Raw genomic sequence first — 14,103 nt, 5'->3', positions numbered from 1 at the left:
CATCCACAAGATAGAAAAAATTAACAAGTAGGGTAACACCAAGTATTGGTAAGAACTGGGGAACGAGCTCTCGCGTTTCTGGTGGAAGCGTTAACTGCTGCAACTACTAACAGTATGTGGAGAAGCAGAGAACGCCCAGACCCTCCGACCCAAATGCAACACTCCTGTGCTCTAGAGCAACACTCCTGTGCTCTAGAGAAACTCCCGCCGCGCAAGCAGACACTTACAGTGCGTTCCTTACAGTGTTGCTGACCCAGTAAAAAACTACAGCCAAGTTAACTGTATAAATGAACTATAGTATATGCATCAAATGAAACACTAAGAAAGAAGTGAAAAGCAGAAACTAGCTCTATGTGCGTGAATGGAGTAAAGCTCCAGCCAAAGGTGCAAAAAAGCCACAGTAAATAGCATTTCTCTGTAGAAGTCGGGCATTCAACACATCAACACTGATTATGGACATCCACGGAAGAAGCAAAAGCATAAACGCAAACCTGGGATCAGGCACACACCACTTGGGAAAATGGTTACCTCTCAGGAAGGATGGAGACGGGCTGGGGGGCTGAGCAGTGAAGAGGACAGTAAGACGCAGAGCCAACAAAACCAACTATTGTCAGCTACGGTTGGGTGGTGGGGAGTGTATGGATGCTTTTTGTTTTTTCAATATTCTCTACATACCTCTTATTACAGCTTATGTACATATCTGAAACACTTTCTAATCTTAAAGAGAATAAATAGATGCAAAATAGCACCCCCCCAAAATGAATTGCTCTTATGATTTTAAATACTTACTTCTTTGAGCTGATTTCCATATTTTCAACAATGCCTTTAATTTTCTCTACTAAATTAGTAAATGTTATTTTTTCCAAGAAGTAAAAATCTTCTGTATAGAAATTTTCATCTAAAGGTCCTGAGAACTTAAAACGAAAGGAGTTTTATCATTGTATATCTTCTAGAAGATACCAGTTTGGGACAAATATTTTCTCATCAGATAGATATTTAAGCAAAAACTGATTACAGATTAAACAGATGGTGGCTATCACTTCCACAATTTACTAAATCTACTGGGAAACAAAGAAGAGAAAAATGTTTCTTACTCTGGTATTACAAATAACATTTGCATAAACACCAAAATCAAACTGACAAAATAAAAAAGGAGTAAATTATTTCCATTCGGAAGTTTCACTCTGAAACATAATACTTCCAAAAACCAAAGGCTTTCCATCCTAAGGTAAATTTTGAAAGCAAGTGTCTATATTTTATAAATCTTTTATTTTCAATTTGCTTTTCTATTCACCTATAAATTGTGGTCTACACTGTGTTGATATAAATTAGTACATAAGCAAGGCATAGAAGAGCAAAAAACAGCAAATCACATAATTACTTAAATATACCAACCCATCCTCATTGAACTGATGCTGTACAGCAGTTTGGAGCCCAGCAAGGTCATGCAGCTCAGCTTTAAACTAGTAACTCTAGAGGGGCAAGGTGTCCAACTGCCATGTACCTAATTGTGTAGGATGGCTATTCCATCACGACGACCACCAATTCAACTACCATTAGCATTCCCTGAGGGAACTAGTTGGGCGGTCATCAGCGAATCATGAACGCAAGCCCCAGTGTAGAAGGTCAGCCTGACATAGTCTTAGGCACTAGACAACTACACTTAAGGACAAACAACTAGAAGGCATATTGTCCAGAGCATTTTTCCCCCTTGGTTAAAAGACCAGAATAAAATGGTTGTAGCAGACTTTCTCACTTCCCCTTCATCTGCTTCTGCAATTAATATTTTCTAAAAATTGATAAAGTTCTTGACTTTCTCCTCATTTGCTCATATCACAGATGAGATGAGTTGGGATGTCAGCATTCCAGCTAGACAAATACCATGTTTCACTTTAAACATAAAAAACGGGCTCTTAAAAATGCAAAAAAACTGGCACTATAAAACTAAAAGTACTCATATAAACATTTCATTGCCTTAGGATAACTAAGGCAAGATAACTCTGAAAGCACTTTCAATGTTGTATTTTATGGACTAGGAAAGGCCTAGAAAAGAGCTGGATTTTATCTATATCACCTCTAGTGATTACAGCACTTTTGTTAATAACTTAGAAAAAGGGAATCTCTCAAATTAGTTTAAGGGTTAATTAGATCGGCTATCTTCACTGATTAAAATCCACCAGAGAACTGACTCTACTTCACCGATATAAGTTCAGTATGAATTAGCTGGGAGAAACATGATTCTTTTGTGTCTTAATTCTTCTACTTAAAGATAAATGTAATATTTGTGGAATAAGGTAACTTAAATAGTATAAAATTCACATAATGTCCAAGTTGGGAAAAAGGAACACTGAACTTGAAAGTCCTGTAAAAACATAATACAACCCATTTGGTGCCTATCCAACCTATCCATCTTTTTCTTCTTCTTTTTGTTTTTTAAAAGATTTTATTTATTTGACACAGAGAGAGAGAGAGAGAGGGATCACAAGTAGGCAGAGAGTCAGGGAGAGAGAGGGGGGAAAGCAGGCTCCCTTCTGAGCAGAGAGCCTGATGTGGGGCTCGATCCCAGGACCCTGAGACCATGACCTGAGCCAAAGGCAAAGGCTTAACCCACTGAGACACCCAGGTGCCCCAACCTATCCATCTTCTTTACAACACTTTGGAAATGTGATTTTTCAGTTATAGAGAGTAACTGTTGTAATAGAAATGCATTACCACCTCTGACAGCTCATTAATATTTTAGAAAACTCAGAGTACTCAACCATATACTGAGCTAAAATTCTCTCTACACTCCTGGAGGTCTCAGCAACTGGCCTTGATTCTCTTCTGACTCTCATCAAGTGTAATGCAAATGGAGACTACAAATGTGTCCACTATTTCTTATGACAGCTTTCAAATATTTAAAGAGAAAACAGGAATTACTATTTATTGAAAATTTACTATCTGTGGCTGCTTTATGTGCTTTAGGTTTAATATTTAATCTCTGATGACTCTGTAAAATAGACTATCATCATTTCCTCTGTCCAAATGACATTTCCAAACCAAGTCTCATAGAGGTCACACAATTAATGGTGCAAATGGAATCTGAATCCAGATTTGTTTGGCTAAGAAAAAGGTCTTGCTTGTTTCTCTGCTCTCTGCTACCCCTTGTCTTTCACCAATTTGTAAACATGTAGGTTAATAACAGTAAATTCATTATAATTATAATAACAGTGTAATTTAGCACTTTATTGACTACTAAAAACATAGAAATTTTTAAGTCTTGAGCATATAGTAAAAAAAAGCAAAGATGATTGCTGCCCACCCCTCCCCCTAGTTTTAATCATTACATTAAACAATTTGGCTTTGAGTATGTTCCAATTCTAACAAACATTTGGACAGGTTCAGAATTAAAACTGATTCTAAAGTGTCAGATTTCAATCACTGAACTATCTGGTTCAGAGTTGTAACTATCTGCTGCAAATGCTGTGATTATTCTGCTTTTTAAGCATTACTCGGAGACAGAGTAATCAGCTAAGTATTACATGACAGCTCATAAACCACAGTACTGCTTTTCAGATATACTTTTCAATTTGAAACAGACTTCCATAAATAAAAGTATAATTTCCTATGAAGCAACACACAAGTCAATGTAATTTGACTTAACATCTATCTCCAGCTCCAACCTCTCCCCTGCATTCGACTCATACGTTCAACTGCCAACCCAACAAGCACAGGCGGACGTCCAGAACGGACTGGTGACTCCTCCTCTGTGCAGAATGAACACCTTCCCCTTCCACTCCTCCTCAACAACCCCACGCTGTCTGCAGACTTCCTCGCCTTGATTACATGGCAAGCCCACTCTGCCGGTTACACAGTTCTCTCACCTCCCACATCAAGTCTGTCAGCAATTCCTGTTCACTCTTTCTCCAAAATACATCCCACAGCCACTCCTCACTACCTCCACCAGAGACATGCTGGTCCAAGCCACCAGCAGCTCTTGCCGGGACTACTGAAATGGCTCCCAGCTGGCTTCCTGACCCCCTACAGTTTATTCTCAACAGAACAGCCACTAGAGATCCAGATGAAACACGAGTTGGATCATGTCAGTCCTCTGTCCAGAACCCTGAGCTTCACGACTCATCACCCAGCCTAAAGCAGAAGTCCTTACACGGTCTATAAAACCTACAGCGTCTGGTATGGCAGCTACTTCGCTCAGCTTCTCTTCTGACTACTCTCTTTGTACCTGCGATTCCCAGAAAACACAGCAATCATCTCACCTGGGAACTTCCCTCTATCTAGAACATTCTTCTTCCAGATATTCCACATGGCTTGCTCCCTCACCTCCTCTGGTTCTCTCCAAATGACACCTTATCAATAAAAATCTTACTTGTTCTCTGTTGCTGCCCACCAAAACGTAAGCTTCACAAAAACATGTTTGTTCATTACTATACTCTCAGAACCTAGAAGAATGTTTATTTCACAGCTGGTGCAAAATTAGGATCTGAATATATTTTTTTAAGCTTTTATTTGGAGAAAGAGAGAGGGAGAATGAGAATCTCAAGCAGACCCCATGCTGAATGCAGAGCCTGACGTGGGGCTCAGTCTCATGACCCTGAGATCATGACCTGAGCTGAAATCAAGAGTTGGAGGCTTACCCGACTGAGTCAATGCCCAGGTACCCCTAGGATCTGTTTACTTTTGTAAATTTCAAGGACAATGAGGAGAAACCGTTATTCTAGGAAAAATAAACATAACTATCACTAACATTTGTTATCACTAATATTGATAACAACTTATGGATTGCATTAAACAATGACAAAGAAAACACAGGGGAGCTTTTTCATAATGTATTACCATAATGTATCAAATACATCAGGTATAATTTTTTCCTCCTTATCCCTTAAAATGCCAGAGAGCCAAAGATAGCCACATACTGTAAAACCGTTCTAAAAAGCTACACTTCGGGGCATGTGGGTGGCTCAGTAAAGTGGCTGCCTCTGGCCCAGGTCACAATCCCAGGGTACTGGGGTTGAGCCCCACATCGGGCTCCCTGCTCAGTTGGGAGCCTGCTTATCCCTCTGCCTGCCACTCTCCCTACTTAGGTGCTCTCTCTCTCTCTCACTGTCAAATACATAAATAAAATCTTTTAAAAAATTAAAAATAAATGAATAAAAAAATAAAAAACTACATTTCTTCATAGAGCAACCGGTAAAAAAAAAAAAAAAAAAAAAATCAATTTCTGTGATTCCACATACCTCACTATCAAATTCAGGAATACTTTGTATTACTGTAACAACACATGACAACTGTCATCACTGATTTGTAAAGCAGCACTGTACAAAGATGAACCTTTAGAAGCAAATGCAATTAGCTTGAACGCTGCTACACTGAAGCAGATATATTGATCTGTGAAGGTTTGCAAATGAGTCCCTCACTATTCTCCAATTCCTACTACTTAAAGATTCAAGTAAGAGCGAATAAGCACGGGACCTGGGTGGCTCCATCATTAAGCATCTGCCTTCGCTCAGGTCATGATCCTGGGATCCTAGGATAGAGCCCACATCAGGCTACCTGGTGTGCTGGAAGCCTGCTTCTCCCTTTCCCACTCCCCTGCTTGTGTTTCCTCTCTTGCTGTGTCTCTATCAAATAAATAAATAAAAATCTTTAAAAATTAAAAAAAAGAATAAACATAATTTCAAGGGAAAATGATATGGTAATACAACATTGGTGAAATGTAGGAAACAGGGGCGCCTGGGTGGCTCAGTCAGTTAAGTGTCTACCTTCAGCTCAGGTCATGATCCCAGGGTCCTGGGACTGAGCTCATCTTCTCGTAGGGCTTCCTGCTCAGCAGGGAGTCTGCTTCTCCCTCTCCCTCTGCCCCTCCCCCTGCTCATGCATGTATTCTCTCTCTCAAATAACGCAGAAAACAAAGAAAACGTTAAGAGTCTATTATATATAGCTTGGAAGACAATTTAGGTATATATAATTTGGTAGTTTAAGCAAAGATATGTCAAACACATTGCATTAGTTGAAATCTTAATAAATCTAAGCACCAGATTCAATTTTTTAAAACTTAAATCATTCCTGAGAAATAAAACCAGATCCTCATACTCAAAAAATAAGTAGATATCATCATGAATTCTGTAGTTCTATAAAGATTCTGTAATCAGAAAAATGTTTCTGATATAGTAAGAAAAAAAGTGATATAAAATTTTATACATACATATATATAAAATAGGATTACAACTCTGTATTTTTATAAACCAGACATGGCTATGTAGAGTAGAAAAAAGGCTTAGAAGGTGAAACAATAAACTATTAATAATAAATTTTATTAGGAGGGTAAGAGTAAGTAAGAGTGGTTTTCCTTATAGATTTTAATGATTACATTAATAACTTTATGTTTTACCTCCAAAATAACAATCCAACACTTTCTCAGAAGTTAGTCAATTGTAGAGAAAAGTGGTAAGAAAAAAGTGTCACAAGGTACTTTCCACACCCACTGCAACAGTGGTTCTCAGTCACGGTGCTGTAGTGGATATGAAGTTGTTCGTTCTAATACTTGTAACACAGCCAAATAAAAGCTCTTGCCATGAGACAGTGTAACCCACCACCTTCAGCGCAGTCATCAGTGGGGGCTGGGTGAGGGAACCAGTAGCACACCCTGTCATTCATGCGCAGACTTATGCGCTGTGTCTGGCTTAGGAGTCCCGACCTCTGCAAGTGCTGTAGCAGATATGTTGTGAGATAGACACATCTGAAACCCCTCTAGCACAGGTCCATGAGAAAAGTGAGCAACTGCTTTTTCTACTTACTTTCCCATTGCTGACAATACCTAGTTCTCCAGGACGCAACTGAAGTACATCTTGACAGAATAGCTGATGAGTTTGGAAAATATTCACTCCAACAGTGTTATATTTCTTCTCAAAAGCATTCTTATCCATCCCCTAAAGCATAAATTAAGAAGGATGAAATTAGCAAGAGAAAAATATATTAAATCACTTTCTTAAAGCCTGCTTTATATTAATGCAAAGTTTGAAATTATTCTAAATTATGATTTTTAAAAGTACTATTTTCTTTGACAACATTAGAAAAAGAATATTTCTTTGCCAAGTCAGTTACCATATTTGTAAATCTTGTTATGAGCAGATATATGCCATTCATTCTTAGAAAATTTCAGGTGAATTACTGATTAGTAATGGGCTAGGAGGCATCAAGAGAAACAAAATTTAACATTAAAGAAATGAAACAAATGTTTATTAAATTCTGAACTCAGTACCCCCATTTGGAAAACTTGGTAAAAACAATGGTTTAAAATAGAAATACCCTATCTCACCTCATTCTACCAATCTCAAAAAACTAATTTAGGAATAATGCATTTTATTTCTGAAATACACAAGTAATCCTTGGTTAGAGTCAAAAAATATATGGACATTCACAGAAAATAAACCATGAACAGGTTCTTCACATCTGCACACTAAGACACATTTCTCCATATCAGTACTTATGAAATTTTAATGTTCCATCACCCGGTGTCTTATTAAAATGTAGTTCCTATTTCAGAAGATCCAGGGTAGGGCCTTAAATTCTGAATTTCTAACAGGTTCATTGTTCCCACGATGGTAGGAATGTTTCACTGCACTCACTGAGCTCTTAACACGTGGCTAGTATGACTGGTGCACAGAACTTAAATTATTTACTGATTTATTTATTTTTAATTTCATTTTTTAAAATGTTTTATTGTGTTCAATTAGCCAGCATCCAGTACACCATTTGTTTTTGATATAGCGCTCAATGATTCATTAGTTGCATATAACACCCAGTGCCCATCACCACATGTGCCAGAATTTAAATTTTAACTTAATTTTCATTTAAGTCTTAAAGAGCCACATTCAGTTTAGTGGATACAGTAGTGGTCAGTGCAGTCTTAGATCCTGCTGTCTTCCAAAATCTCCATCTCAATCATCCCATCTCTGACCACAAGCTCCAGAACTTCCAGCTCATGCAACCTGGTGTCATCAGATCATTGTTCAACCCGTTCAGTCCTCAAGCCCTACCATTTATTTACTGCCCATCATACCTGCCGTAATTTTCCTCCTGAGTTGCACCCCGAAGTCCTTTACCACAACAAAAACCTTCCATGCTTAGCTCCCTTGAATGCCTCCCTGAATTCATATTCACCTGGCAAATCCCCAGCTCTGTTTGAACACAACTCTGCTTCCCCTGCAACTAGAACCAAACTGTTCATACAGCTAGAGAAAAACATGCAACTAATACTATTCTCACTTTCAATTTAGGGTCATTAACATCAAGTGGGCCCTAAGAAACCTTCCCATGCTAATGTATTAAATTCACTTGCTTACTCTCAGAATAATAGAGAAATATGTGGCATTTTCTCCTCTTTCCTCCAACCCCTAATAATACCTACTCTTACTCTTACACTTGGCAATGACCGGAATTTCTTCTGAAAATGAATATAATTAGAAGTACTTCATCCTGCTGCCACCAAGTAAATCTACCCTTCTACGACTGTGCCCATACATTCTGCCTTCCTTCTGGTTAAAAGAGACAAACAGTTCCTTTTCTATTTCTTTTTTTTTTTTTTTAAATTTCAGAGAGAGAGAGAGAGAGAGAGAGAGAGAGAGAACACAGGGAGGAAGGGCAGAGGGAATGGGTGAGAGAGTCGGGAAGCAGACCCCATGCTGAGGGTGGAGCCCTACATGGGGCTTGATCCCAGGACCCTGAGATCATGACCTGAGCTGAAACCAAGAACCAGATGTCCAACTGACTGAGCCACCCAGGCACTCTGAACATTTCTTAAGACCAACAGTTAACACTTGTCCACTGGATCCTGGTACCTCTCATCTACTCAAGAACTTTGCTCTTAACTCTGGTCCCCTGTCTATTATCCTTTCTCATTGTTTGGATGGACTGTGTCCATATAAAACAGTGACATCTCCCCAGTTTAGAAACCCTTGACCTCAAGTCCTGTTCTAGATACAAAATATTTCTCTGTTCATGATAAAATAAAGTTTTTTTTAAAAGGGCAACTTACATTCATTTCCTGATTTCCCATTCTCTTTTCAATCTGCTTTTATACCTATTACTCCACTGAAACAATTCTCATCAATGACCACCTTAATAAGTAAATGGTCAGTTATGAAGCCTATTTCAGGAACATCTGGCATGGTTGATCATTCCTCCTTGAATTATTTTCTCCAGCTGACTTTCAGGATACCATACTTGCCTGGTTATGTTCCTAACTCGTTGGCTGCTCCATCTGTCTCCTTGACTGGATCATCCTTTTCTTGCACACTTCTATATGTTGGAATGTTCCTGGGCTCTGTTTTCAGCCTCTCTTCTCTCTTCCAACTTACTCTTGAGGTATCTCATCCAGTTTCTTGGCTTTACATTGTGTATAATGTTGGTAACTCTCAAAAGTGTCTGACTCTAAAAATACCCCAACAACCCTGAATTGATTTCTATACTCATTAACTCAACTGTCAACCCAACATCTCCACTCAAATGTCCAACAGGAACTTCCAACATGTTCAGACTTAATTTTTGATCCCTTATGTGTCCAACTCTCATCTAGATTTCCCATCTCAAAAAAAGATGCCACCATCAATTCAAGCCACTCAAGCTAAAATGGAAGGGTACTACCTTTTATGTCACACACAACTGATCAGCTAATCCTGTTGACTAGAGTTGTAACAAATATATGTGCCAACCACCTCACTATCTCTACCATCACCACCTAGTCCAAGACACCATTATTTCTTGCCTCGATTATTGCAATAGCATTCTAACTGTTCATCCCATTTCCATTCTTGTCTGCCTACTACCAAATCTTCACATGGCATCCAAAGTCATCTTTTTAAAGATTACTCACTTCAAGATTCCTCATTGGTTTCCCATTATACTCAGGAAAGACTTCAGGCCTTTACCATGTCCTATGGGTGCTTGAAATATCTGGGTTCTGTTCCCGACCTCATCTCCTTGTACTCTCCACATCACTGTCCCTATTTTGCTCATAAGATCTTCTGCCCATACCTCAAACCTGGAAAGCTGACCTCTGTGGCAGTGCTTTAGACTTACTGTGTTCCTTAATCTGGTACATTCTTCCTGCAGATTTTCCATGGCTTGGTTTCTCATTTCAGACCTCTGCTTAAACGTAAACTCTTTAGAGATGCCTTCCCTGACCACTCCAGCTAAAAGAGCATCCCTCAAACTATGTACCCTCTTCTTTCTTTATATTGTTCCAGTACAATTCAGTCTGTCTGTCTCTCCTACTGCCATGTAAGCTTCACATAAGCAGGGACTGAATATACCTGCCTTGTTCAACAAGTGCATCTCCACTGTCTGGCAGACAATCAGAAAATAGTTTTGAAAGGATTAATGAATCTTCCGTTTTGAGGATCATTTTCCATCTTTATAATGTCCCTCATACTGGATCCCTTCAGGGAAATACCTGAGTATTATTTACATGATCCTTTAACTCCCATTTCTTCATTTAAGTCCGTGTCCTAACCACAATGCCATCAACTTCAAGGATCACAAAGTAGTAGTAGAAATATTTGGTTTGCTAAATGCCTTGATGCAAAGTCATATCATTTAATATTTATCTTTTCTCATTTGAAGGAATGTTTATTATGCCCAATTGATTATACTTATTTATTGATGTTTTTCAGTAACATGGTAACACTGGCTTATACTTCCTAACACAACAGATACTTATTATTCCAAACAAATAGGTACTGACCTCAGTAAGGAATGTTTTAATTTTTTTTCCAGAGTAAATAGCTGTAGCAGTTTCTTCCTTTGCCAGTTTCCTGAGAAAGTTTCTCAAAAAGCTGTTTTTCTGTGTAAGAAAAGCTGCCAAAACTCCTCTAGAAATAGCTGTGTTCTCTTCATTTATTTTTGAAGTAGGATTATAAATAACCCCCAACCGACTGTGAAGACTTGTTTTCTGCAAAACACATTTATAGGTGAAAAAGATCAGATTTCGCATGTCTTTGTATAGCTGAACTGTTTTCTTTCCCATTAAATCCTTCAGTGTACCACACAGCATCTTTCTGGGTGAACTATACTGAACGTGCACCTACTGACAAAGCCTACAAACAGCTATTGTAGTAACTTGAAGTGCTTCACCTCTTAGTATAAAGTGTTCTAGAATGCAAATTTTTTTACCCTCTTTTTTTGTGTGAAATGACACATATAAAACAATACACAAAACAGAAGTGCAAAACTTAATGAAATTAGCCCATAAAACTATAACCCAGGTGGAGAAACAGAGCCATATCAGCAACCCAGAGTCATCTCTCTTACACCCTGCCTGTCACTATACCCTCCCACTTTTCTAGAAACAACCACTACCCTGTTATGTATTGGTTGTATCAATCTTGCTGTTTTCTGGTTCATCCCCTAAGTATTATCGTTAAACATTTAAGCTGTTTTCAACTTCATATACATCTAACCCTACAGTATGTATTCTTTCCTGCTTTGTTTGCACTTAACATATTAGTTGTGAGATTTGCCAACATTGTTTTGTGTGGCTGTTTTGTACAGAATTGCACAGGATTCTGTAGGATTGTAGAGAATTCCACAGTATGAATATACTCTATTTTATCTATTCTACTGATGCTGGGCATGAATTTTTTTTCCTGGTATTCTACAAACAGAGCAAGAAGAATACAGCGTTAGCCATGAAGTCTTCTTGCCAGAACATGCTGAAGCTGAATCCAATTAAGCTTCAGACATAACTTCCAGTACAGAGGAGATATGAGGGCTAGAGAAAAGTTAAAAATACTACAAGGAAAAAAATCAGTGAAATTCAGAAAGTGGGATTTTTCTATAAAGCAACTAGCTTGGTCTCTTTAAAAAGTCACCGGACAAAATGTGGATGTGACTGTTCTACAACAAAAGAGACTAATGAAATTTAACAATGAAATGCACTGTGGGAAGCATGTTTGGATCCTGCTTTGAAAAAAGAAGACATCTTTGTTGGAAAGATTTAATGAAGACTTAGTACTAACAATGTGAAGTGCTATTGCAGTTATGTAGAAGAATATCCTAATTTTTGGAAAATGCATGTTGAAGTATTAAGGGATGATATGTGCTGATTTCTACAACTTACTTTATAATGATCTAGACCATTCTTGCCCCTCCTCTCCTACAGATAATTAGATAAATCAAATATAGCAAGATGTTAACAGGTATAGAATCTAGGTGTTGGATATATAAGTGTTCATTACATCAGTCCATTGAACTTTGTGTAGTTTTGAAAAGAAAACATGGTCTCCCCAAAACGGCCCCAGAGAGCCTTAAGGAGAGGCCCCAGTAAGATAAAGGCAGCAGTTAGACACAAGCTGGCTACAATGAATTGAAAATGACAGAGGCTCAAGATATAATACTGGAAAGAATAAAACTCCAAAATTATACCACAGATAATTTAGTTAATAAACAAGATCAGGAGTCAGCAAATTATAGCCTGTGGGTGAAATTCCATCTGGAGCCTGTTTTCATAGGGTCCTACAGGCAAGAAAATGTTAGGTGAAATGATAGAGGAGCCAGAGGTCTAACAGCGAGAATCAGAGAAAGAAACAGATAAACAGACCTGTCCTGGGATTACACTCATCCCTGAGGTTTTGTGAAACTGCATATATTCTACACTGGCCTCCCTTAGGAAAATGAGAACTGGGCATGGCACACATGTGAAGGTGTTTCCTGAATAAACACTGCTGAATAAAAAGCTCCTCGGAGGGCACCTGGGTGGCTAAGTTGTTAAGTGTCTCCCTTCGGCTCAGGTCATGATCCTGGGATCCTGGGATCGAGTCCAGCATTGGGCTCCCTGCTCAGTGGGGAGCCGCGTTCTCCCTCTACAGTTCCCCTCTGTTCATGATCTATCTCTCTCACTCTCTCAAATAAATAAATAAAATCTTAAAAAAAAAAAAAAAAAAAAAAAAAGCTACTCTGACAAAGCAACTCCGAGGAAGGCAGGTTTAAAAATAATATTAAATCCATTCTGGGCAGTCTAGAAGACTTCACGCCAAAGGTTGAATCTTCTCAGGAGTAACTAGAAAGGGAATTCTAGATAAATTGGATGAATGTGGGGCAAAATCATAAAATCCCTGAACTGAAAAGTAGCCTTTAAGTCAAGTACACATCCAACAGTGAAGTGTGAACATCTAACCACTTATGGGGACTTAAGCACAAACTTTGAGCGATAATTGGCTTTTGTTGACTCAGAGGCAGTCTCTAGGAAAAAAGATAAAAGATAAAACAAGGAAAAGAGTCTAAGTAGGAACATCAGAGATAAACAATAAGAGGGAAATAGTTCCCTCCCTCCCCAGAGTTAGTTCCCTCCCATCACTAAACAAATAAACAAATGAACAAACAAACAATGGGTAACACTGGGGATGAGGTGTTACTAGTGTCCGAATGTGCTACTGTGTATTAGCCAAAATGTTTGGTTTTCAATAAAAAAATTATGAGACATGCAGTCAAATAGGACAGTATGATTTATGTAAAGGAAAAATACCAAGCATTAAAAATGATCTTGGAGGAGCCTTAGATAATGGACTTAGCAGACATATAAATATGTTCAAAGAACTAAAGGGAATCATGATTAAAGAATTAAAGGAAAGTATGGTTATAACAAGTTATTACATTGAGAATAGTAACAAAGAGATAGAAATTATAAAAAAAAAAAAAAAAGGAACCAAATGGAAATTCTGGAGTTGAAAAGTACAATAATTGAAATAAAAAATTCACTAAGAGGGGTTCAATAGATTTTAGTTGGAAGAAGGAAGAATAACTGAGTTTAAAGATAAATCCATAGGACTATAATCTATAAGACAGAATGAACAAAAATGAATAGATCCTTAGAGATATGTGGGACACCATTAAACATACCAATATGTGCATAATGGGAGAGCCATATACACTGTAACTACTGGGAAAAGGCAGTCTGTCGGCCTTACAAAGAACATGCTACCAGAAATTCTTGAGAAGGAAGAAGTGACGTACTCCTTAGATCCCAAACACCCTTTTTGGAAAATGCTGGTCTGCAGGCCACTTAAAGAAGTCACAGTGTGTTCTGAGATTATCTAACATGACATGAAA

General features: G+C 38.2%; 1 protein-coding gene across 3 annotated transcripts in view; it reads right to left on the bottom strand.

Moving 5' to 3' along the window:
- The window catches only part of UGGT2 (UDP-glucose glycoprotein glucosyltransferase 2), a 186,357-nt gene that overhangs the window by 58,376 nt on the left and 113,878 nt on the right, over window positions 1–14,103 (bottom strand). For all 3 annotated transcript variants that reach the window (XM_045070885.1, XM_004746131.3, XM_045070886.1), the window contains exons 21-23: window positions 10,742–10,948; window positions 6,795–6,926; window positions 790–914 (exon numbers count right to left, since the gene is read on the bottom strand). In XM_045070885.1, the coding sequence (XP_044926820.1) occupies window positions 790–914; window positions 6,795–6,926; window positions 10,742–10,948 (464 nt within the window). The remainder of the gene's footprint in view (window positions 1–789; window positions 915–6,794; window positions 6,927–10,741; window positions 10,949–14,103) is intronic.

This window comes from Mustela putorius, unplaced genomic scaffold, assembly GCF_011764305.1.
Source record: "Mustela putorius furo isolate JIRA1106 unplaced genomic scaffold, ASM1176430v1.1 tig00003974_pilon_pilon_pilon, whole genome shotgun sequence".
Lineage (NCBI taxonomy): Eukaryota > Metazoa > Chordata > Mammalia > Carnivora > Mustelidae > Mustela > Mustela putorius.
This window is presented reverse-complemented; position numbering and strand designations above follow the sequence as displayed.